We start from the raw sequence: 26,149 nt of genomic DNA, 5'->3' as shown, positions 1-26,149 counted from the left end.
AGAGCTTCGCAGGGACAGACAGCACTAAGTCTGGAAGGGTTATACATATGGAAAATGGAAGAAAAAAAAAAAATCACTAGAACAACTAGAGAGGTTGTGATGATGGAAAACACTTAAGTGTTAACAGGGTCACACCTCTGGGATAATGCAAGTGTGTATAGGCCGATCAGTGATGATCACTGGTGTACGTACACTTATAGTTGCTGCTTGTTGCCACTTAAGTTTTGAACCACCTCAAGTACTGTGTGTGCACAGCACCTTCCCTGAGCACCACATAAATTTCAAACCTGCTATTTCCATTCTACAATAAGGCAAAGGAATCTGGTATCAGAAACAGTGTGTGGCTTCTGTCAGCACTAGTGTGGCCTGCAGGACCAGGGCAGTGATCGTCCCCCTGTACTGGGCGCTGGTGAGGCCACACCTTGAATCCTGTGTTCAGTTTTGGGTCCCTTACTACAGAAAAGACATCGAGGTGCTGGAGAGAGTTCAGTGAAGGGCAACGAAGCCGGGGAAGGGTCTGGAGCACAAGTGTGATAAAGGAGCAGCTCAGGGAACTGGGGCTGTTCAGCCTGGAGAAAAGGAGGCTGAGGGGAGACCTTATCACTGTCTACAACTACCTGAAAGGAGGTTGTAGCATGGAGGTGGTTGGTCTCTGCTCCCAAGTAGCAAGTGACAGGACAAGAGGAAATGACCTCAGTTTGTGCCAGGGGAGGTTCAGATAGGATATTAGGAAAACTGCCCAGGGAAGTGCTTGAGTCACCGTTCCTGGAGGTGTTTATAAGACACGCAGATGAGGTTCTTGGGCACACTGTTTAGTGCCAGCGCTAGGTTAACAGTCAGGCTTGGTGATCTTGAGCTTCTCTTCTGACAAAAATGATTCTATGATTCTGTGATGGGGGTTATCCTTAATTTATAGAGAATGAAAAGAAGAGCAGTCGGATTACTCCTGACAACAGGGCAGAGGAGTTTAGCTCTGTCTTCACTTCTTGGCTAAGAGGGTTCTGAACACAGAAAGCATGAAGGATCACAATCAATCACTGCGACAGCAGGAGGCTGGAGAGATATAAAGACACTGCTTGTTACTTATATCCTTTTCTCCTCTTCTTTGTCTGATCTATGGGACTGCACCTCTTTAGGGTCAAGAAAATACAGCACATAGTTCAAAGGGTTTGAACCATGTGCTCAAGCACTGTCCTAATAATGAAAAGCTCAGACAACATACAGTCAGTTAAACTGGGAGTGCACTAACGAATGCTCTTACAAAATCTAGCCTTGAAACAAGCACAGTGCTGAGATCACAGCAGAAACAGGGTAGGCATGTTTTGAGGACTTACCCCAAAGAGCAGAATCTGACTCATATTCAGCTCAGTACACGGAAGAATAACGAGGTGCAAGAGTAGGAAATTGTAAAATAGTGGATTAAGGTTGGATATCTAACAACCTTCTCAGCAGAATAATCTCCCATATTAGAAAATAGTTTCTCAGGAGAAGCAAAGGAAGCCTTAACATTTGACACAATTAAAAGGAAGGAGAAAACACACTACAACATATGCTGGTTTGAAAAAACAGCATTGGCAGGTGGACAAACTGGATGATCTAATGAAAGGTTATTTGCCATTTTTAATTTGCATTATTCCATACAATGGGGAAAAAAAAAGAAAGAGGGGTCATGAAAATGGTTTCTGGCTACTAGGTAGACTGATACAACAAATTCAGTACACTTTTAGGCCACAGGCTGCTGTAAAGTAAGAAAAAATTACTTTCATTTAGCAATTTAAAGGACAAAGGCTCTTCTTAGGTGTCATTTGTGGGAACATTATATATGGAAAAACATCCACTAGAGATGCTCCAGAAAGTTATATCTTTTTAACAAGTCCTACAACCTCTTACAACACCTCAAAGCTGATGCATCTTGTCCAGCATTTCCATTTGATGAGGAATGGTATTTACTAGCCTTGTCTTTGGTCTTCTTGGTGTTGGGTTTTTGTTTGTTTGTTTTACCACAGGTATGGCAACCTCATGATATCTGCAGACATAGCGATGCAGATTCTGCCACGCTGTATCTAATGTTCCTGCTTCACATTCATAAAATAGCTTGAAAACATAAAAGTAGCAAAAATGTTTTATAATATAGCCATTTCTCTATGCAAGAGTTTTCGTGGTTTCAAATGTCAGTAAATAAGTTGTTTAAAATCTTAGGACTGAGCAAGGTCCCTTCCATTTACCAGACAAGGCAAATCCTTCCACTGCACATTTACACTCACTACGAGTCTGTTATCCTTCATCACAGACTGCAGCTTTTCTCTCAGGATCAAAACTATCACAGCCTATGTGGTACTACATCTCCTCCACTTGACAAGCCCGGCAACTGTTTTAAAAACAGAGAGCTCTGGGCTGAACAGCACACAAGAGACCTAGAAAAGTGTTGCAAATGCATTTTGATAACTCTTGGCAAGCGAAATGCTTAAGTGTGCTCAAGGAACTAGGCTATAAATTATGCTGTCAACCAGTTTCAAGGGCACGCTAATGACAACCAAGAACTGCCAGGGAACGAGGCAGCTCCCATCATGTCCCCTTCATTCTGGCTACAGAACTGGGGCAAGGAGCTGGTGGACCAGGTTGGTTCCACGGCAGCTCCTGTTCCCTGCAGACATCTGCAGCACAAAGCATCCCCAACACGGGCAAGATTTTATTAAAATGGATTTATAAAAAAAAATATATTCCATTATTTTAAAATATGCCTTCTCTTTAGTTAGTAAAGAAGAACCACCAGTATTCTCTGGGTATTCACAGTCATATCCTGTTTTCTTCTAAGGTTTTAGGAGCTATCGCCGTTACCTTCATTTGTAACCTGCTATTGTACATTGTGTGCAACACAGACTAACAGTGTGGGCAAAAACTGTGTACTAAATTATCTTTAAAAACTAATTCGCTCAATTTTAGTTTATGTAAAATAACTTATTAACAAGACCCATTATCTAAGTAACTTAGTAAACTATCTCTTTTAAGATTACAATCCAAATGAATTTTCATTTTTAGAAATTGTCTTCAACAGAAACAAAATCTGACGCAAATTTACATCACACTCCATACACAGAATTAAGATACATTCTTATTAGAGCTACCTGTGAAATTTAGAAAGAATATCTAGAAAGAATGAGAAATACAACTTCAGTGAAATCTGCTTGGATTCTTTCTCAAACATTTTCTGTTCCCATTACAGTCACAAACAAGCCAATTAATCTTCCCACACACCATTTCTCCCCACAAAAACTTGTATAGTGCTGCCCGCCTGTTTTACAGAAGCACTACGAGTTTCAGAAAATGCAAAGCTCACCTCTGGTGCAAGCTGTTATACAATCAAAGACATGCAATGTTAAAAGCAGTTAACATCTAATGACAAATTTCAAAATTAGAAACAAAATGTGTATGCACTCATGCAATAATGCCCTTATTTCAAAAAGTCATATATGAAAGCTCGGGAAAAACAGATTCCAGACTTGCAAAGTGCCCACAATTGTCAAGGTTATTTTAGATTCCTCCTGTGTGTGTGTGATAGTGCCCTGCATTTTGCAGGTCCAGAGCACCCAATATTGTGTTTTCTGCACATGGTATATTCAGGTCTCATAAGCATTCATGATTTATTCACTGAAGACGTGTGCTCATTTCTGTTTTCCCATTACTGAGAAAAACATGACGGAAGATAACAGACTTGGATCCACGTGAAGTAGAGCAATAGCAAATAACAAGCACGTGGAATAGTTATTTTCAGCAATATTTGTTAATATTCTGTCCTTCAGGTGGATAATGAGTTTTAAGAAACCAAATGAAAACACAAAAACAAGGCCAATTCAGACAACTGGAACTGAAAAAGAAATGGAAAGCAAGACACGGTATGAAGAAAATTGGGCCAAAAAGCTGTCTTCACGTCCATGAATACCCAAACCACAAAGTAGTTATGGAAATCAGGGCACATGATATTTATGTTCTAACTTCAGATGGGAATATTTGGGAAGAGAAGGGAGAAACAACATAAAAATTCCAAATCCCCACATATATTAAATTCTGAGCAACCTAAAAAGAAAGTGTCTTACCTCAAGTTTATATGCCCTGTCCCTGCTGAGGGGCTCCAAAGGAAAACTCAAGTTATTCGCCTCTGCCAGGGAACGCAAATCAAAATAATACTTGGCATAAACACTGGAGGGAACATTAATATTGAACTGCAACAGCTCAAGAAACTGGCGTTCCAGCTCGTTCCTGTAGAAAGAAGACAAACGTGAACACATATTTCAGACTCCGCATTCTGAATGTAATTTACTTTAAATTGCAAATGGTATAAACCAAGTTCATTTCTTATTCTTGCCAGATGCAATTATCCTAGCCTAAGGTTTGACCTAGTCTACCAAGTGCTATCGGTGTACGTATACCGGCGAGGAATATGAAAGACTCTGCCCCTTGCAGCTGCTACTGCAATGTCCATCAAACCATGACACAAACTTCTGCTAGCGGAAGGGCACCTTTATAAGTTCATCTAATACAATGCGAGAAAGAAAAGCTAGCAGGAAAACAATTTTCTTGTAGTTTCTGCTGTACCTCCACTAGGTGGATCTGCACACACAGCTATGCAAATGCAAAATGCAAACGTGCCCTAAATTTGTCACACATCTTTCATAAATGCTGCAAACTACTCTTAACACCTAAATTACTGGAGAACTTATTTACTCTCTTCAGCCTTTCATAATCAATCATTTAAAACTAGTCATGGGAAACCTGAATTTTTCAGCATATTGTCTTATCTTTCTTTATAAACAGAATGAAGCAATTTTTCCATAGGACGTGCAATCAAAATTCACAGTGGTGATCATTTGTTTTTCAGTACCTAAAACAAATGACACTGTCAAAATAGCTGATAGGAGCAGAGGTTCTATGTGAGCTCCCACCTTGTGAAAACTTTGGTTACCTATACTAGTACATTAAAAAGTATGTTAAGAAATATGCAAACCAACGAAGTTAAGGACTGAAAATTTTCATAAATTGCATGGTAACCAGACATCCTACATAATACTTATGCAGGGACACATGATAGATTCAAAACAGTGATTTCAAGACATGAGAAATAAAAAAATAAATGGGTGGTAAAAGCTGCATGTTTACTGAAGACTATATGGACCACACAGCTGTGTTACCAGCAGGTATTGACTATGACATTGCATTTAAGCTACTTTTTGAGTGCAGTGTAAGTGTGCAAAGGATGTGCAGGCAGTTGGCAACAGACAAGGAAGGATCTGAGGATAAGCAGTGCTACTGGTACAGTAGTTTTTCAACCCTGAATGATTTTTCTTCTTGTCACTCTACTCTTACATCACTAACATCATAATCAGTGTCTTTCCTTACCTTCACTCTCTCTCTGCCAAAATTCTCTGTTTACATAATTACAAACATTAGTTAACATTAAAAGACTATCCAAAAGACAGATATGGACTCCTTGGAATGAATTCATACTGTGGAAGATTCTATCTTTTAAACAATAAAAATTAAAAAAATTATATTTTAAGATGTCTATCGATAAACAAAGTAGATTATTTCCAAATGTCCTTTTATCCTGCCACCATTTTACTTTCTGCAAGCTAAGCCTAAAGATCTATGTTAAAGGATCATATAAAGCCTATTTTAATGCAAAAGACATTGTCTGTACCTCTTTTGAAGAGTACTGCCTCAGATTCTTACTATCCTCTAGATCTCAGATTTGAAGGTTAGATCAGCAGACTAACTACAGCTGAGAAAGAACAAAAAAAATACAGCTGTTTCTTACTTGAACTAACATAATTTAACTAACCACGATACCCTCCTTCCCCCATACATCTACATTAGGCTGCTTTAGCATCTGCTTTCCTGTGGCCACCCCTCAGATTCACACAGAAACTCAAGGTGAATGGTTCACAGCAGTTGAAGATTTTGATCTAGAGCTTTTCTGCTTTATTAATATAAACAATGAAAGGCCCTGTCTTGCACAGAGCTAGGCACTTAAAAATCATAATACTGTACTGTCCTAACTACCTGAAAAATAAGAAAAAAAATCCATCACACTAGGGATAGGAGGAAAAAAATACCGGAAAAACAGGCAACAGGAATATAAACATCAGGTCAACAAGCATCAAAATCTTCGCTGGAGGATTGACAAGAAGCTCCAAACACAAAGCCCATGAGCCAGATTACCAAGAACCACACAGAGAGCAGAGGGCTCCCCAAAGGCTTCTGGAGTTTCTGAGAACTCTGAACAGGTTAAGAAGCTACGAACTTTGAGGACAAGGCCTCAGAGCTTGGCTCAGGAATCCGCAGAGCAGAAAGCAGGCCGGTTACATGGGAGCACAGGCCTGCCACGTGAGCGATGGTGTTACATAGCTCAAGTGCAACTGCTAACAGCAGCACCGTCACATGTGTTTGTCAAAAACAATAACCTCTTTTCTTTTTGTTTCCATTCACACTATCACAGTTTGCCTCATCGCCTGCCTTCAAAAAAAAACCCCAAAAACCAAAAAGCCCTGAGAATCAGCAATTTCAAAACTCGTATTTATAACCATTCCTGATTAACACTGTCATGTGCTTCAAGCTGTTGAGCACTCCAGCTCGTGTCCCAGCTTCAGAAACACTTTAAAAGCCCTCAGATTTGCCTTGAAGAAGGGAGGCAGGCCCTTACTGCCACCGAACACCCGAAAGCATAAGATCAAGGGAGAAGCAGCTTCGCAAAAATCACTCAAGAAACACTCAGAACAGTCAAGGAAGCGTTATCAAATTGTTCTGCATGGAATAATATTGGACAAAGAAATGTGAAGGGACTGACTTCAGCTTCTTGCCCCTCTTAGCCCCACTTTTATTTTGGAAATCTCGTTCTGTCTGAGTTACATTGGAAAAGAAGTCCTTAAAGTAGCTTATATGTTTTAAAACAGATACTGAAATGGCATTATGTGGTATTTCCCATCTCTATTTTGAAATGAGAGTTTTTCCCCAAACTAATGAAAGTAAGTTCGGCGTACCACAGCCACGCAAGCTTTGTGTTTTTCACTTTGACTCAGGAAAAAACACCTTATGACAAATTGCTTGTTGATACAGATTTAGAGATAACTTTCCTAATACTTGAGCAATGACAGCTACTCACAATTTATAAGTCTTATCTAGTAGTGTATGACCATGCCTAATTTAAAGCCATCAGCTGACTCCTAACACTCGACCTTTCCCTTACAGATCATTTTTAGACCAGCTATAAATCTGACAAATGGTGAGCTATTAAGAAACTAAATTAGGGCTGCTTTAGCAAAAACGCTTGGCCTTTCACTGCTTTGAGACTGCAAACTGAGATTCAAAAAACATTCTGTCTTTGTAAACATTTCTTCTCATCTACTTCCCTCCTTCCTTTTTCCCTCCTCCCAGAGTGCTTATGCACTGCAAACTCTTGTCAGTGGCTGCCATCCTGATTTAAGTGAGTTAAAGCAGAGACAAGTCTATATACTTCTCATTACAGACACTGAGCTTGGCTTAGAAGAGCTCTGAAACACACAGATACTGTACTAAAACATCTTTCTAATAATTTGATAGTTATTAGTTCTTATAAAAATGGGGTGCACCAGTAGACTGAAAAGGTGACTCTCTGAATGCATGAGCCACAGGGGCTGGACAACGTGCTGGGCCATCTTGTCCAGACTGGGCTTTTGCCAAGGTTGGACCAGATGACCCTTGCGGTCGCTTCCAACCTGGTGTTCTGTGATTCTATGAGGCACCCGGCCCCTCTGGCCCCATCCCAGCACCAATCCCAGCTGTGGCCCTTCCAGCACAGCTCTCCCACACACAGCAGCTCTGGCGAGGGCACCGTGGAAAGTGTGCGTGGGATGTGACCCAGCCCTGGACACACAGATGATGAAAACCCTGGGCACTTCAGCCAATACACGTAATATCTGCTAATCAACCAAACAAAAAACAACAACACTCAACTATTTAGTGAAATGAGCATTCATTTTAGTATTTGTAAACATTAAGATCTTAATTGTGGTTATTCTTACTACAGTTTATTACTGTTGGACTTTGGTTTTAACATGACTCAGGAACGTCCAGCCAGATATCACAACTCTCTACCCTGTTACAATATGCACTTCTTATGAATACCATCAGATAAAAAAAGATGAAAAACGGAAATTTCTCTTTGCAAGTAAAAGTCTTAAGATTTTTAACATCTTTTAAATGAACTCAGCAGAATACAAAGGGAGGAAAAGAAAAAAAGCCTCAAAACACTTATTTTGAATAATAGCAATAAATAAGTGGATGATCATCTTAGGGTCATTAGGGTCACAACATTATTTTTTCCTGCCTTACATGTTGGTTTACTGTCTGCACAGAGAACTAGCATGACAGTCAATGTTGCTGAAGTGAATACATGCAGGCTCATTGGATGTGGGAGTTGTTTGTCAAGTCATACATTTAAATATTCTGCAGGTCTGTTTTCACCACCATGCATGATCATCCAGCGGCACAACATACTCCAACCAGAAAAAAATAATTTATGTCTTCTATGTAAGCAACTGTCAAGTAGACCTCATGCCATCTATTAGCATCCACCATGTTTAGATACAATGCAGAAACACAAACTTTATGTAATTTATGAGAGAATTTCCCATCCCCCTCATATACACAGATCTTGGCATTCATAGACAAAGATAAACATACTGCACTCACATGTCTTCGACCGTGATATCTTTCAGGATCTGGCAGTAATCCACGTTCCACACTGCCTGGTCATCCCAAACTTTGGATGCCAGCAGAATTGCACCCAGTACAATTCGCTTCCAGTTTGCTGGACAAATATCTATCTCTGCGTAAGTTAAAAGTCTTTCAAGGTATACCTGTGGAAGCACATTAAAATCAAGACTTAATCTATTTTGCTGTTAAGTAGAAATGAAAAAGAAAATTGTTCTCATAAACTCATTCCAGAAATTTCAAAACCATAATCTGCTCTCAAGAAGATTCTTTTATAAAAGCTGTAGATTTAAATATACACATTTATGCCAAGCTCAAGACTGGATGTAATAAATTCATATTTTAGTTGGCCTTTGCCTTCTGATCATATTAACAGAAACAAACTTCTAATTTTTCTGTTTGTAATTGTTGCTAATATAGCCACATGTTGGAACGAATTCAAATGATAGCTTAAATAATTAAATTAATAATGTAAACAAATGAAATGCTAATTACTAATGAGGAAAGCAAGGGTATGCTATCAATAAGAGTTACTAGCTATCATACAGACAACTATAGCTGTAATTTATGGGTAATTTATCAGATATGGCATCACGTCACACAGGGCCCCTCTGGCGAGCCTGTGTGAAGAGGTTCTATAGACACCTATAGCATGGACAGAGGAACAGTTACCAGAGAAACAGCAGGTTGAACAGACAGGAAAGTACATTCTAAGAAGGTAATTAATTCGTAATGGTGGAGGATCTACAAGAACTGGTAAGCTCAGGACACCAGAGTCTGGCCCAACCTGCCCAAGGCCACCAGCACAGCCCAGAACTCAGCCCAGAGGGTGGTGGCTACAACTTGCCAAGACTACAGGGTTATATGAGCACATCTGATGAAACAAGGGACCCTGGAGGGACTTTCTGAACACCTACCAAGGAGCTGCTGGGGTGGGGAGTGCAGTATGACCCCCTGTTTCCAAACACAGAGCTAGGTTGGCCCCTCCAACTGATGCTCCAGCCACCATGCGGGAATGCATGAGGGATCCACAGGACCAAGTAAGTAAACACGCTGTATGAACAGTTACCTGCTATCGGTAACAGCAACTCAATTACATCAATAATAACAGACTGATAAACAAAACGCATTTTAAGAAATACCAGTGGTGGGTGATCTGTGTGGCTACCTACTCCCTGTTAGGGAAAGGGAAATCACAATTACGAATATTTACTTGTGAGATAAACAAAACTGAATACTTCTGCAATCCAAAACATTTAAACAGTTTATGTATTAGTTAAGCAGACACAATAAATCTCCTGCAGATTGATTAAGTTAATGCTTATTGTCACCTAATCAAAGAATACCCAAACAATAGCTAGTATCTATGAAAAAATACCCAAAGAATAGCTAATACATAAAAAAAAAATCAAACGAATACCCGAAGAACAGCTAGTACATCAAAAATTCAACGCTGGTAAGGACTTGAGGGGATGGAGAAAGGGTGACCTTAGGGGGGAACTTTAAAAGCCAGAACAGCTCATCAGTGCTTTCTATAAGGATTTGCACTCATACAAGCACACAGAGCTCCTGTGGTGATCTGTGCTTCTTGAAAGGTCTAGTATTAGTAGAAAATATTATTCAATTAATAATAAAATAATAATTAATATCTTTTGAATCCCATGTATTTTTATGGATGCACAATAACATCAAGGCCTATTACATCCTTCGTATAGTTTTGTCCATTAATTTTCACAACTGTGACACGCACACGTAATTAGAGCTTGGCAACAAGATCATCAAAACCAGGAGACAGCTGTTGTATAATCTAAAGTTTCGCAGAAGAAAATGTATTTTATGAAAGAAATATGAAACCTCTGAATACATGTACACAGTCCACAAAATGAACCATCTCACAGTATAAACGGCCTACTGAGCGAGAAAATCATGGGAAAAAATACAAACCACACAATATTAGACAACTTTTGTTTGAAGTGGCCACCAGAAAGGTCTTCACTCTTACTGAAGGAAAGTAAAACTCAAGTTACAGTGGCTGTAACGGTCACTAATAAAGTCATATGACAATTAATTCATGTTTTGAAAGTACACAATTTTCTCTCCTCAACAGACTACCCCTCCCAAGAGCAACTTCCCAGTTCACTCCGAGGTTGTTTCAAACAAGTTTTACGTCTGCCAGTGATTCAAGGAAACTGAGATGCAGTCATTTATTTAGTAAATTCTGCTCTGATTCGGATGGAAACTTTTGTTACTGCCTTCACTGGCACCAGGCAGTGAACGTGTTCTGTGGTTTGGTTTCTCACCCGTGGAACCACTTGCTGTGCATAACAGAGCAGAAGTTGAAACTGAAAAGTGCTTCAACATGACAACATGGACACATTTACTAAAACCAACAGTTAGTCCTGATATGCTACTCTATAAAAATACAGGTTTGCATTTACCTATTATTTGTATCTTGTTACAAATCTTTTATCTTCTTCACTGCATTGAGACAAAAAGCTATTAGGCGGTGATGTGCATTGGTAGTTACAAGAGCCTTCACTGACTGACAGAAACTAGCAGGAGATTTTATGAGATACTTTGATCAAAGTACAACATACATGCAGAATATCATACCTGCTTGAAAGGTTGCATATTTTATAAAGACAGAACACTGCTTGGGACTCTGAATGACCAACATTTTGTCTTGAATTTTAAATATGTACAGATATTCTTTTACAGATGCTGAAGGAAATTTACTTCTGCTCTAGCAAAAGAAATAGATGGCCACTAAGAAAACTGAAAATATTCCTTTAAGATATTTATGTTTTAAAATAATTTTGAAGTTTTTTACTTACCAATTTAAAACATTTTTAAGAGGTATTATGACTGATTTATAGATGAATACTGAAATCCACAAAACATTTAGAAAATATTTATCCCAAGTTTTGGGGATATCTGTACCTTCAAATAAATACTGGACTAACTTTAAACAAGTAACAACAACTAACTTATAAAAGGAGAGTACATACAAAATGGTAAATGCATAGAGATCTTATCTGGAAAAGCAACATCTCATAGATAACACTAATGCCAAAATAATTTCAATGAATTTTCAAAATTACAGAATACTCAAAAAATCTGAATAGTTACAGTATGTTGAATATTACAGACTGGTCAAAGGAAAACAAGAAAGGCTCAGTAAAAGGGCTTTGGCTTTCCCCCTCCCCAAAGGGTTCTCTATTTTTCTTGTGTTAATGAGGAATTAACCTTCACCTTGTTTCAGACACTTTGTTGAACTCAATCTACGTCACCAGGCAGAAAAAGACAGGCATAATAAACATTCTAAAATCTCTGTGAAAACAAAGTTACACTCAGCTATTAAGTCACAATATTTACAACATGAGACCTCAGAGATAAACTGTAGATTTTTCCGATTTTTTTCTTAAAAACCAAGAAATGTGTAGGTAGCAAGATATGATAAAATGAAAACTGAATTTTTCAAGAGGCCAGATGCCAGACTGCTGAACACACCATTTCCCCTTTAGCTCTGATTTGCCCCTGCCTGCCACTCTAACACTGAAGAAAACAATGACATTTTCCTATAACACTTTTTGAATCAAAACATCACTAATTGTTCAAAAATTCATTTTCCTTCACAAGAAAGGCAAAATGCTATTGAAGTACAAAATTATGAATTCCAAATTATGTGTCAAGCCCATTACTAAAAACGTATTTTGACTTTTTAATTAGAACCTCAGTCTGAAAATATTTTGATGTATAAAATTTGGTATTGTGAGTTTTGCCTATGAAGTGTTTCCAAGTGGTGCATGAATCGAAAATAAACAGTACAGTTTAAATGCTTTGAGAAACTAAAATTAAGTCCCTAAAAATAAGCAAGGGGTCCCTCCAAGGCAAGGGTTCAGACAGAAACTGAAACAAGAGCGTGTAACTGGGTGGATGAGAAAAGTGGTGGAGACTCAAGAGACTCGTCTCTCTTCTGTATGGTCCAAAACAAACACTGATCAAGCCACAGAAACACACAGCTCAGGAAAAAGGTGGCACATGGATCTCACCAGCATCTGCACTCCCTGCATGCAGCTTTAGTAGATTTTGAATGAATATTCCACATCTATAGATATACAAAGCATACAACCCCCTCAAAATAGTATCCTTTCTTATGTGCAGCTCTAGTTTAGAAAGAGAGAGAAAAAAGAAAAGGAAAAAAAAACAACAAACAGAGGAAGGCTTCTGTTGTGGCCTCAAATTCAAAGGCCTTCAGAGAAGAAAAAGTAAACTGATAAGAACAGGTAAGAATGACATTGCAAGGAACTACATAAACCAGAATAATTCATAACAAATGAACTTACACCTAAGTAAACAGGGAGAGAGTATGTCAACATGCTGTGTGAATAGTTACCTGCTACTGATAACAGGAGCTCAATTACATTAATAACAACAGATTGATAAACAAAATGAGTTCTAAGAAAGGCTGCTACTACCTTCCCAACAGCACATACTTGAGAAATCAGCTTTATAATTAAATAGGAGCCTAATAAGACACTATCCATATACTACCTTTTTTACCATATTTGAGCATCTGATAAATATCTCACCAGGAGAAATGCGCTTAGCGTGGCTCCTGGCTCCTTTCCTGAAAATGCCTTACAAGACAGCACTTTGTTTTGCGCACTTGCTGTTGGCTCCCTGACTCAGCCTTGGGTTTTAAGTGTATATGTTCAAGTAAGAGAAGACAGAAAAAGAACACATCTTGCAGCAAACATTTGTAAAAATTTATCAACATCCTCGGCCAATGTGGGAATTCACTGCAATCAGGACTTTTCTCCCAGAGATACGCCTCTGCTGTCACATTAGTGTAGCTCTTCAACTTGCAGTCAAGCCCACTCAGGTACACACACAGTCTTCGTTCTGGCTCTCTCTAGCTCTAGTTTGCAGAGAACCAGGTGACTCTGTACACAGTGAAATTTAGGCAGAGGAAAAGCTGGTACAAACCTCAGCTCTCGCCCTACTGACAGAGAGTATATCCTCGTACCAGCAGCACGCTCACAGCCAAGTGAGCTTTGTCTCCTATGCAAACGTGAGAAAGTCCATTATTGTTGACAAATGGAGCTGTCAACCGCTGGTTTTAACCTCAGAGCATTTCAATATATCAGGCCCAGGACACAGTAACAGCCCCAGCACCAAGATTTTGACTTTGATGGGACAGCAGAGTAGAAAGGAGAGGCAGCGGCTGGCGGCGCTGCCGAAGGGGATGGGTGCTGCTGGCTGCTGTGAAGATGTGCTGAATCAGGGCGGCTTTTGGAGGGCGGCCAGGTGGCTTCCAGCCCGTCTGAAGGGGAAGGCTGGGGGTGGTTAGTCACTACGCTACTCACCCCCAACAAACTCGTGGCTGGTGGGAGAACACCACCTGCCTTTGCTGGCAAAAGCAAGCGAGCCTTCCCACACGCAGGCAGGCACGCTGCACCTCAGTGAGGAAAAAAACAGAGAAAAACATCACTGGAACGCTGAATGCCATTTGTATCCAATCATGACTATACATTGAATAATGTCTTAAACACAGGGGTCATTTTCTTAAATAATGGGTTTTGTATCAAACAGACACAGCATTCCGTGTGTACTAGGCGGTTTAGTATATTCATGTGTTGTAATGAGCTTCACTGGCTTAATTTTCAAAAGCAAAACACTTTCCACATTTTCTTTAGGACTAGCTGCTCTGAAGTCATACGAGAAAGCTGAAGTTTAAAAGCTCACCGTTGAAATGAATACTGTAACTTGCATCCCAAAATGCTGGAAGAAATTTAATTACCTTAAAAGACTACAAAAAATGCAGAAGCAACAATGTGAGAAACACTTTTTTTTTTTTTTTTAAACAACAGTCTGAAAAGCTAATCTCCTCTGGATTATTTTGGGAGGTGTTCCTTTACAGAATCAGAACTAATAAAAGATAAAATGAGCTTTTTGCATCTAGAAGACATAAGCTAAAATAAATGCTATCATTTGCCTGCATCCACTTTTAACAGCTGTATCTATACTTAAAAGTGGAACTAAAGCTTAAAACAAATTGAAGCTGTTATACCAATGTTAATTTCTACTTTAATTTAATACATCCTTTGCAGCGCCTCTTCTGCAAGTAAGCTTTTGTAGCAAAATGTAAGTGCTTCTCTACTGAGCATTGAAAATTGTGATTCCAAAAAGACAACAGATAGATTCTGCCTGAATTCAACACCTAGTTCTCCTCAAACACTTCAATAGCTTCCAAGAGCAATCTTCATCGCACCCATCCTTACCCACTTACTTCTATGACTGTATGTTTATAGATTTATTTATTTTTTTACAGAATGATAACAAGACTATTTAAATAAAATATGAAAGTAACTGATATGTTATTAGCAGAAACTCTCAGTGGCTTCAGTCAAACAACATACCTTTCTGATTTTTTTCTCACCTTACAAAGAAGAAGTAGAACTCAGTGTTAATACGAACAACACTACAATCTTCAAAACTTATTTATAACACAATTCAATTCCTAGCTGAAATCAAAATGCAATTCTGATCCGGAAAACACCAACGGACTCTGGTCCATCAATACATTTTACTTACAAACTCTATACCTCAGTCTGACACCTCCATTATTATTAGTTTACCGTGTTTGGGAATGAACCACGTGGGTTTAGATGACTGTCAGTCTAACAAGTTTTGATGGGCAACACTTGCACCTCATTGGAGACATTTTAATAATTTGAACACATGTCAGAAAATACACTGCACAGATTTAAGATTTCAGAACAGCAATATTGGATTATTATTTTCCATTTCTTCCCACAGACTCGCACCAAGATTTTGCAATGACTGACCTTTATACTTGGAACATCAGCAAATTATTATTTAATCATAAGTTAAGCCAATTGGGTAACTTGGCCTCCAAAACCATTTCAGGTCCAGCAGAGGTACAGAAATCATTTGCTTCAGCACATATCTTGAGCTCATAAACCTGCCAGACCCAAAATGACTCCATGCTGAGACGGTTTGGATGCTTTTGATTGTTACTCCCAGGACTTGGTCTTGCAATGGTTTGGCTTAACCACTCACTGTCATCACTGGTCCTGGGGAACTTTTTTTATCCAGACACAGAAGCATAACATGGCACAAACTAACAGGGATGAGCAACAGCACCCAAGATCCAGCAAGGCCACTGCTGAGCCAGAACTAATCCCTGGGGTGTTTATTTGCAGCTGGGTGAAATCCATCCTGAACTTCCCAAGTGTCCGATAGTAACCACAGCATCCAATGTTGTCCCAGTTATCTAGGATGTCCTGCCTCCCATGATCCTGGATAGCAGAGAGTTGGTTACACAACATCCCAATCAACAGAACATAAATCTGTTTGAATAAACTGAAAACTAAAGATAGCACTGAAGTGTTCAGTTTTAATTAGCGTGAAACAGCATCTCATTTCTTCCATCTCAGAGGACATTATAGCATACTTCGTATATTATATAACACTCTCAAGTAGAAAGAAAAGTTAACATATCAGTGGAGGTTTATTTCCTCTTTATTTTCCCTTCAGGAGGATGTCTACCAAATATGAGAGTGTCAATTCATTCCATTTCAATATTTCATAATCCAAAGGAACACTCAAATTTTATTAAAATCTTACCATGGGGTTCTTATAGAAGTTTTGATTCTCTTTGTTACTTCATTTTGAAGCTGTTCAACTTTAACCTCCAGTGTTCCACTGATGCCTCTTATCACACTGGAGCTGTAGTCTAAGCACCCAGACACTGTAATTCTTTTTTTAGACTTCCCTAGAACAGTGGAGCAGGTTTTCTATGGAGGTTCTGAAATTTCCCTCCTTGGAGAAATTCAGAACTCAGCTGGACAGGCCCTGATCAGCCTGACCCAGCTGGTTGTGCTTTGAGGAGAGGCCAGACCAGGTGTGACCTCCAGAGGTCCCTTCCAACCTTAATATTGAATGATCCTGCCTGTCTGCAGTGCTGCACTTCCCTGTGGCTTCAGTGGTGCAACATGGTGAGGGCTGAAGTTGTGCGTTGCCTCCAAGGAGGTTCAGTAGGAGTCTCAGCACACTGAAGAACAGGCAATCACCAAGAAATATCACTGACATTCCTAGAACAGTTCCAAATTTCGAAGCAGCAGCAGCAGCAAGAGTAAAGCATTAGCTTTTCACATGCTGTTTTTATATTGGTATATGCCAAATTCCATTTCTATTTTACCAATAAAACTCTAGTGGCTTTAATTATTTCTCACCTGACTTACATTGACAGAAAGGAGATGATGGTTTTGGTACTTTAATTACCATAATTGAGAATCTACAAATGAATATGTATTTGCTAAAAGCTCATTCCCTCCCTTTCTCATTTAGACTCCATATGAACTCACTAAGTAACTCACATTATAAGTTGTACCAGCACAGAATAACTAACGAAGACAGTTTCCATCCCAACACACTATGAAGAAATACACAGTCCTGTCTCTTTAATGAGAAAACTTCAGTGTGTCACAATGCTTTGAATCTAAAAAGATATTTGTACGGAAAAAAATTATAATTGGTAGTGGGTCCCATACAGCCAAATTACAGCTCTAATCCAATCACTAAATTGCCATATGCTCTGTTCTAAGCAATCAGCCAGTTCCCTACCATGGCTCTCCAGAAATAACTGTGCTTTGCAATTGCCCAGCTGGGCATTTAAAATGTTCCATAAAGGTCTGATGCCATCCATTTGGTGGAAAAGGACATCACATCATCGTGGTCCTTGCAAATGCATCTGATTTTTATTTTTTGAGACCAAACGTTGAAAAAGAGTAACAAACACAGTCACAAAACTCTGAAAATGTGAACGACTGCAAAGTACCATTGCAGATATTTGTAAGAAGCACTAAAGGAACTGAGAGAAAAGTCACACATCTCCACATTTGCCCCCTATTTTATTTATTTTAAGACAAAAATCTGTAACACATATAAAATGCACTCAAGCTATTAGGCAACATCAACATTCCAGTCTAAAACTGTGATCAGTGTTCATTCTTTGCCCAAACAGAAGCCCTTAGAGATGCATCAAAAAACAGATACCCATTCTTCGAATGAATGTCCTCTTCTCTTGGGGATTAAAAAAAATAACCCTCCCCCAAGCTTCAATGTTGTCTTTTAATAAAGTGTATATCCCAGTAAGCCTAAAGCAAGACTTGACTCGGAGACGTACAGGTGCTAACCGATAACGGTGCCTGTATTGTATATTGGACTGTAGTCAAAGGATGAGAATGGCCCTAAAACCGGGGATCAGAATCTGAGTCTTCTGCTCCCACCAGTGCCCAAAGCACAGGCACAAAGCCCCTGTTCCTCTGGCCCTTCTCCGGAGTGTGCCCTGACCCACACTGGCTCAGGGGGCTCAGGATCCACAGCACGGGTGGAAAGACCTTCTCTCTGTGCCTGGAAGACCTTCTGCAGATGTGGCAAAATGGTGGGTTTCATCCACCTCCCAGGGAACGCTTGAAGCCCATGACAAAGGTGGCCACCAAGGTGGATATACATGGATTTCTTACACAAGGTTGAGTATAGCTTCAGTGCTTTGCCTCCCTCGCTCAACTGCACTCATGACCCCTTACGGCCACTGGATGGAGAGTGACAGTTTTCAAGCGAGGCAATGAACAGTACTTGCGTTGTGTTCTGAAATCTTCAGAAGAACCTGCACCTTCCAAGAGCTGCATAAAGATCAGCAGTTACAGTGGCCCAGCTGACAGGACCTCTGCTGCAGATCAGGTGTGTCTATGGACTCCGGTCACTTTCTCTGTTTTTTGGTTTCTTTTAAACAAATACCAGATTATTGATACTTCAACTGAAATATGAAAAAACCCCAGGTATTTTATCAGCATTTAAAAGTACAAATATTCCAGTGAAAGGAAACAAATTAAAAGTTTTCTCCTTTCCTCCAGATAGAAAACAAAATTATCCTCAAATACTATAATTTTCATAACACAGTTCAACAATTTTCTCTCTACCTAGTTGCTGCAAATGTGACTGCAGAGTACAGTAAGAACTCAGGAACATCTGGCTGGATTAATTAAATCCCTATTTTTCATAAGGAGAATTTATTCTTGCACACTTCACATTTCAAATTTCCTAATATCAAATCCTCTCAGTCACAGTATGAACTTTGTAACATATTTCAAAGGCACGTTCCTCTGAACTTCATGAAAATAATTCAGCTCATGTACTATATGTATTTACGTATCACCATACCTGATCAGTCTGTAGCATATTTGCTTATTTGCAAATGCAAAATGTATCCTCCCTGAAACTACTATGGACACTGAACTGTATTAGGAGCCTGAGATCTGGTCTATTTGCACGAAACTCAGAAAGTCATAGTAAGGCAAAGCAGAAAATTTGGACCATTCTCTTCTTTGGGTCTTCTTAACAGGGATGATTTGTTTCTACAGAATGAAAGAACAAAGCATAAATATTTAATTCCCATGACATGCAAACACTGTATTGTTTTCCTGTTGGTACAGATAATCCTCCTGCTCACAGTTTTATTTGCTATCTAATTAATAGATTAATGTAAGTACAACTCGTCTCCTCTGCACTTGAGGAGACGGTGAAGAAACAGACATTTTTCAGTTTTAGCAACAGTGGGAACACTCTGGGTTGAGAGAGAAGCATATGCATTATTTTCCTCACAAAGTCAGGTCACAGAGTATAGTTCAGCTGCTCACTGCGACAAAATATATATATAAATATATATATATATATTTGCAAGACTTTAAATCAGCAACACAATCCTGAAAACTAATTTAATTCTTATGGTATTATTTTATAAATAAATAATGTAAATTCGTATTTAATTGTTTCAACCTGAGATTTTAATTTTTCACCTATCAGTACAGTAAATCTCTTGGCAGCTCTGGAGGCTGTGTGAAAATTAAATTTTTTGTTTAATTATAAATTGGTTTTGCTGTAATAGTGGAGGCCTTAATTGAAATATTTTAATTAAGTGCTTGAAGCAACACAATGCTGGCTTTTTGCTGGAGATTAGCTTATCTAACAGTCTGGAGTATCACATTTACTCAGCTCCTGTGCTGAACACACAGTCTGCTATATAACCAATTGTGACTGCTGCTTCTGCCTGGCTAACGGCATGTGAAGAGACAAACAGCAACTGCATTCAACTGCACACCTTAGACCATGTTAATAATCCGGGCAGTAAAAAAAGGTGGTTAGGACCCTTTAAAAATACTCAGAGTGAGTGAAAGAAAGATAATAGTTGTAGCATCTTGTTCAGAATGCACTGTGACCTCCACGGATCCACTTCCCGCCTCCTGGCAGCCTCCCAGGGGGAACAAGTGGCAGTCAGGGCTATCAGATTGCTCTCCGACGGGTGGCCAGACGACGGCAGAACATAAGCTCCAGCGGGGAATGCTGCTCTCTGCTCCTCCAGACAGAGTATCAACATTGAGAGCACTTGGAGGGGTCATAAATAGCAATATCAACACTGTTAAGATTTCAGGAGTGTGGAGAGGGGTGAAAGGTCGATTGTTTTTTAACAGGTTCATTTCCACATTTAAACATCTCCGAAACAACACGATCTGTCTGTGGGGCTCCTCCTGATGACACTAACAAATAAAGAAATAGGAGCTACAAGTACAGAGGAAACTGAGAACAGCAGCAGCAGGATTTCATACTTGTAAACCACTATTATAAAAAACCTGGAGCTTTCTGGAAAGAGGGCTCAGGCAGGTGTCATTATCCTGAAAACACGGGCACATACAGCAGAACAGGAATGCTGATCACCTGTACCAAATCTGGCTGCAAACATCTGCACGGCTGCTTTGGGAACTAGGCAATGAACGAGTTTATCTGTTATCTTGTGTTGGGCAAAGAACCCCAAGCCACCTGAGGTTTCAAGACCTAACAGCTACAGAAAATGCCTCTGCAATGCAACAAATGAGTTGAAAACATTTATACTTCATTGCAGATCACACCAAAAGAGTTACTTGCAGGGAAACCACGTGAGAACCACACGAGGGAAGGAAGTAGTTATAAATGAAAGATATTGAAATATATGTCTGGGTTAACAAGATTTGTGGGGAAGAACTTTCCATGCATTGCAATAACAGGAAGATATTGTTATGAAAAAAGCCTTCTTCCTTTCTACTAAATAGTGTCCTCCATTGATCAAACAACCTAAGATTAAACAACAGATAACTACAACAAGGTTCCACTGCATTTGACAGTGGATTAATTAAATTACACAAGAACATACTGATTCACACAACATATCTTGCCTCCAGCAGAAAACACTTAGGAAGAAAAGGGAAAAGGACAAGTACTTAGCGCAATTATGTAAAAGAGACAGACAAAATGTCATTTCAGAAAACAAGTAATGGCTGAGTCAAGTAACTAGGTAGAGTAATACTTCAAAATGCAAGGGTGGAACACTGCAGGGTGTTTCTTGCCCTATTTCTCTCATATCCCTGTTCTGTACTGGCTAGTACAATTCATTCTGACTGTCTGAACGAGAAAAGCCTGCCACCTATCTAAGAAGCCAAGGGAGAGAGATTGAGAGGAAATGAGTAGGTCTGGGCTTCAAAATCCGCCTTCTCCAATTTCCCCTTCTTCGATCTCAAGTGCATAACAAAGCTGTTACGAAACCACATGTTGTAGTGGTAAAAAAAACCCAACCAAACAACCAACCAAACACAACACATTTCATTTGTTTAAAATCTCCTGAGTCAAGAATATGGCCAAAATTGTGTCTGAAAGCTGAAGCGGCTTGCCGCAGTTGGCAAGATAAAAAATTCAGGAAAACGAATAAGTTCTCAGCTGGTGGAGATCAGTTTAGCTCCTTTAATCCACACTGCTGTGCTGATCCACACCAGCTGAAAATCTGAACCTTCTTTTGTGTCATGCTATTTTTAAGTAGCTAAACTTCAGCCTTGAGTACAATTGTTCAATCCTATGACATGGTCCTGAAAGGCAAGTACAGTGCAAGTAAAAAAAAGAGCCATCACCAACACATACTAGTCACTCACCAAATCCTTCATGTGCCCATCAGTTCTTATTAGTGCTATTAAATTACGTACAGCTGTTCCCGAGTCTCTGTTGGGAGCTGCAATGATACACGGCAAACCTCCCCAAAGTGGAAGCCTTTCTGCTTTTAACATTCCCTCCCGTTCAGATCACTTCTGCCACCTGCATTTTCTATTAGTCACCCTCGTGGCCTGTAACGCTATCGCTCTGCGAGGGCAAGACGCAACCCGGCTTTTGTGTTACCCAATCTCTTCTTCCACCGCTTACTCTCCCAGTGAAAATGAACTGTAGTATCTCTTCCCATCGAGAAATTCCCTTGGTCTCCATGGTGAGAAAAAATGCCCTGGCAGCACCTAGATCTATTAAATCATACAAAGCCAAGCTTTGGGAACAAAACCGGGTCTGTCAGCTGGCTGATGTAATCTCGCAGACACTCACCAGGGTGACAATGGCACATTCAGCAGTCAGTTGAGCAGCACTGAACAACGTCCGAACAAAGCGGTAAATCTGTTTCTGCTCCGGGTCATGTTTGTCATAATCTGGTGGCACTTCGGATTTCTAAGGAAGAAATACTTCCAAATAGGTGACTGAAACAAAACGAAGCAGACAGAGAGAAAGACAGTTCACATGAAAGGGAAGAAGAGGCAGATGAACTTACCGAAAGGGGATGAAGGTTTTCATCAAAAATATCTAAGAGCATTCTTCCGTCTGTGTCCCTAAAAAGTATTAAAACCAAAGTAGTGTCATTATCTGAACACAACAGCACACGGCTCTCACAGACACAAGTGCAGTGTTAAAACTCCAAAACTCATGGTGCAGGGTGCTTAGGAATTCTGCGGAAATGGGATTTTCAAATAGAAGTCGGACCTATCCTGCCGTAAGGTTCACACGTAATATGAAACCCACATTACAAAGTTTGCTAAAATTTTCAGCTCTCAATACCCGAGATACACAGCTTTTGTGCTCTCTACTGTGAGGCGTTTTCACAGCCTAACAGGTACTACTATACACTTATAATAAAATCAGCCCAGCTTACTCTCCTTTTCTTAACTTCATCACGTTAATATTTGCAATCTCTTAATTCCTCCTCCTCTATTGTTGACATCATGAACATTTACAAATACGCAACACTATTTTTACAGTTATCCTTTAGTTAATACACACGTACTTCACTTTTTAATTATTTGGAAAACCTTATCCTCCTAATGATTCCTGAAAGCAAAAAGGAGTACATACAAAATACAGGAGTACAGACAAAATAATATTCTTGTTCACTGGTTTTATTTGCTGTTTCTCTCTCAGATCCCTCAAGATAAGCACGCAAGTTGATGCAGCTTCACAAGCCTAACATCCAGTATGCAATGTAAGATTTTTGCTGTGTGTCATCTTGGCAGGAACATTAACAACCACAAAAGTGAGTGGTATAACAGTACCAGTTAGAACTGGACACTTTCTGGACAGATGCATCCATGTGACCCAGTTATTACAATCCCATCTTTATTTATAGCATCGCTGGTACTCTGGTCATGGACTTCTTAAGACGGAATCCACTGAATATGTTTTGTCTCTTTAGTCAACAGCACGTGTCTCTCAGAGCATGCAAACACGAGGTTTACAGTGGATTCATGTCTTCAAAATGTACTTATTAGCAGCTAACATTTAAACCTCAACATTTGAAGGTGACATTTTTTCTGCTATAAAGCTTGCTAACACTGGAAATAAACACTTTTTTTTTTAAAAAAGTAGTGCTTAAATTAAAACAACAACAACAAAATCCAGATTGAGATAATCAGGAGAGAGAGAGAGAGAGAGAGAGAGAGAGAGAGATGGGGTTTTTTCTTTATTAGAACAAATTCACATTGTTATCTTTCAGAAATGAACTATCTACTATTGATCTATGAATTTTTCATGTTTAGTTTGTTGGTATTTATTTTATTTACTGATTGAGCAAATTGACCAATGCTTATGCATTCCTCTGAAAACAAGACAGGTGGAGTCTTTTACCACTTGCTGAATAGCACAACAAAAGCTGCAGAGAGTAAATCAATAGCACAATGACAGGAGACAATGGAAAATGAGAGAACGCTAACTAGAATGTTACCATCATATGAAATGTGGGAACATATGAAGGAATATTCTATTTCACATATAGTTTCTAAAAAAAAAAATGGGATTGGTGAGAGTTTGGAATATTAGGAAGTAAAGTAGTTTTAAGCTTAGTCCGCAGAACAAATAAACATTGTCTGGAAACAATTCTCTGCCAAGGCAGGTGCTTGACTCCTTCTCTGTCAAAATCAACCTTGAGTCTATAGAAATCATAGCGGTTTCTTATTCCCAGCCCCCCATAATGAGCCAAATCTACCACATACGTCAACAACTTCCTTTTCGCCTATAATGGCAGGAAACAGAACACATGTTTTGCTATCTCTGTTTCAGTAGCAAGTACAACTGAATAATGTTATCACATTGTCCCTCCATTCCTAAATCAGAGATAAACTCAGACAGAATGGTCACTTCACATCCTGCATTTAGGAGCCAGTAATTATATATCTATATTTATTATTATTTTTTATATATATATATATATAAAATTAATAATAACTGCACACCTGCCCACCCTAGAGAGCTTCAAGGGAGGAGAAGCAGCAACCAGTTTCTCCAGAATAAATCCCCTCTCCATCCCAAAAGCAAAAGGACAGATAGCAAGTTTCCTAAAAAGATAACAGTCAGAATGTATTTGTTTCCAAGTCAATGGCATGGGACTCATTATTTTATAAAGATTTAGCCTCTCTGTCTACTACTTGTGGATCAAATTGGTTTGCATCAAGTTCTGTTAAGACCATGAACAAGTGTATTTTACCGCAGACAGAGATCAGCTCCATGGCAATCAGCACAAAGTGAGTCTGGATTCCTTTGGCTCTGGATTCCTCCTGCTTGACTGTGAGCTCCTACTGAAGTTTCTCACCCTATGGCATCCCTAACGCACCCCATTCTCCTGAGTCTTTCATTCAGTTGGCATGGTACTTAATAGAGCGCTTAAGAATAACTTACTTCCGCAAAACTTTGGAGTCTGATTATGTTTGAGATCTCTGTTATTTAGTCAACTCTAGTAAAAATTGATTAGTTAGCCAAACTAACCCCAGAAAGATGGAGGAAAGGGGAAAAAGAGAACACAGATGGATAAAAAAGGTAATTCAAGCATGACCACTAACACCTCATTTCCAGGGAAATTTGTTTAAAAGTCTGCAAAAATATTTCAAGCCAACTTTAGCTTTAAGTATTGCCATGTTTCAGTCCAAGGCCAACCGATGTCTTGGAAACTCTTCTAAGAGCTTTCAGCAGAGATCAAGCTCTAAGCCTTTCTGCCCTTGTGCACTTCTAAAGGTTTCTCTTTAGATGTCAGCCTTGTTTCAAGGAGTGTGATGGGTTCCAGTGACCTGAAACATGGTCCCGAATGACGTACCAGCTTAACTTTAAATTTATCAGTAATTCCTTTTGTTCTAGTCAGACTTCTCAGAGTCCAGAAGAAAAAACACGTAAGTGGCTTGTTAGATTGAGATCTAAGCCAAGTTCTCTGAAAAGACACATTGAAAAGCCATGGACACAAAGTATTTATATAATCTTGTGTTAGAGATGTCAGGCAATATTATTTTATGATAATGTGACATGAGAACGTGGAATTTAAGATACAAAAGCACAATTCAATATGAAGAAAGCTAAGTTATGCACCAAGTTACTTTTTAGAGAACCTATTTTCTATTCTATTTTAATCAACTTGATTGATCTAGCATATACTGCACCAGAAAAGATAAGCCAGGACTTGCTCTGTTTCTGAGGCATCTTGAACTACATCTATTCACAATGTCTCTCTTACTGTGTAATTTAGCTTTTTAAATTTCAAAATCTATTCGCATTAACTGATCACTGATTTACACACTGATTTAACTTTATAAAGGTGTAGCCTCAAAAAATAAATCTGAAAAACACTATTCAGGTTTCTCTATATGTAATCGCAAGATACATGACAATGCAGAAGCGTCCAGTGAACATAAAACCAAACATCGAGTCATCCACGTTTTTCAATGCTGAACTGTACTTCCAGATTCTTATGGTATGTAATCCTCCAACTTTTATTTTTCTAAGCAATATAAGACACGTAAAAATACAAAGGAGTGCAGTTCTAGTTTCTAACGTGGGAAATAAGAAAACTACTACCCAAAAACATTCCGAAAGAAACAGTGCATGGATTTTTAGGGTTTGAGCAGTTGATTTGTTTTGAGTAAAGATATATTCAGTACAAGATTTAATTATTCACATACCTGTTTTTGATGTGGTAATATATTGCAAGAGCTACACTGTAAAG

The 26,149-nt window shown here is 39.1% G+C and overlaps 1 protein-coding gene across 1 annotated transcript in view; it reads right to left on the bottom strand.

The window, feature by feature from the left end:
- CCNY (cyclin Y) overlaps positions 1 to 26,149 on the bottom strand; it is a 125,229-nt gene that overhangs the window by 4,998 nt on the left and 94,082 nt on the right. Inside the window, exons 5-9 of the mRNA XM_082047146.1 lie at positions 26,106 to 26,141; positions 22,445 to 22,502; positions 22,225 to 22,344; positions 8,725 to 8,891; positions 4,095 to 4,257 (exon numbers count right to left, since the gene is read on the bottom strand). Coding sequence (XP_081903272.1) covers positions 4,095 to 4,257; positions 8,725 to 8,891; positions 22,225 to 22,344; positions 22,445 to 22,502; positions 26,106 to 26,141 — 544 coding nt within the window. The remainder of the gene's footprint in view (positions 1 to 4,094; positions 4,258 to 8,724; positions 8,892 to 22,224; positions 22,345 to 22,444; positions 22,503 to 26,105; positions 26,142 to 26,149) is intronic.

Source organism: Streptopelia decaocto (genome assembly GCF_964273445.1).
Source record: "Streptopelia decaocto genome assembly, chromosome: 2".
Taxonomy (NCBI): domain Eukaryota; kingdom Metazoa; phylum Chordata; class Aves; order Columbiformes; family Columbidae; genus Streptopelia; species Streptopelia decaocto.
Note: the sequence above shows the minus strand (reverse complement) of the source record. Positions and strands in the feature narration are given on the sequence as shown.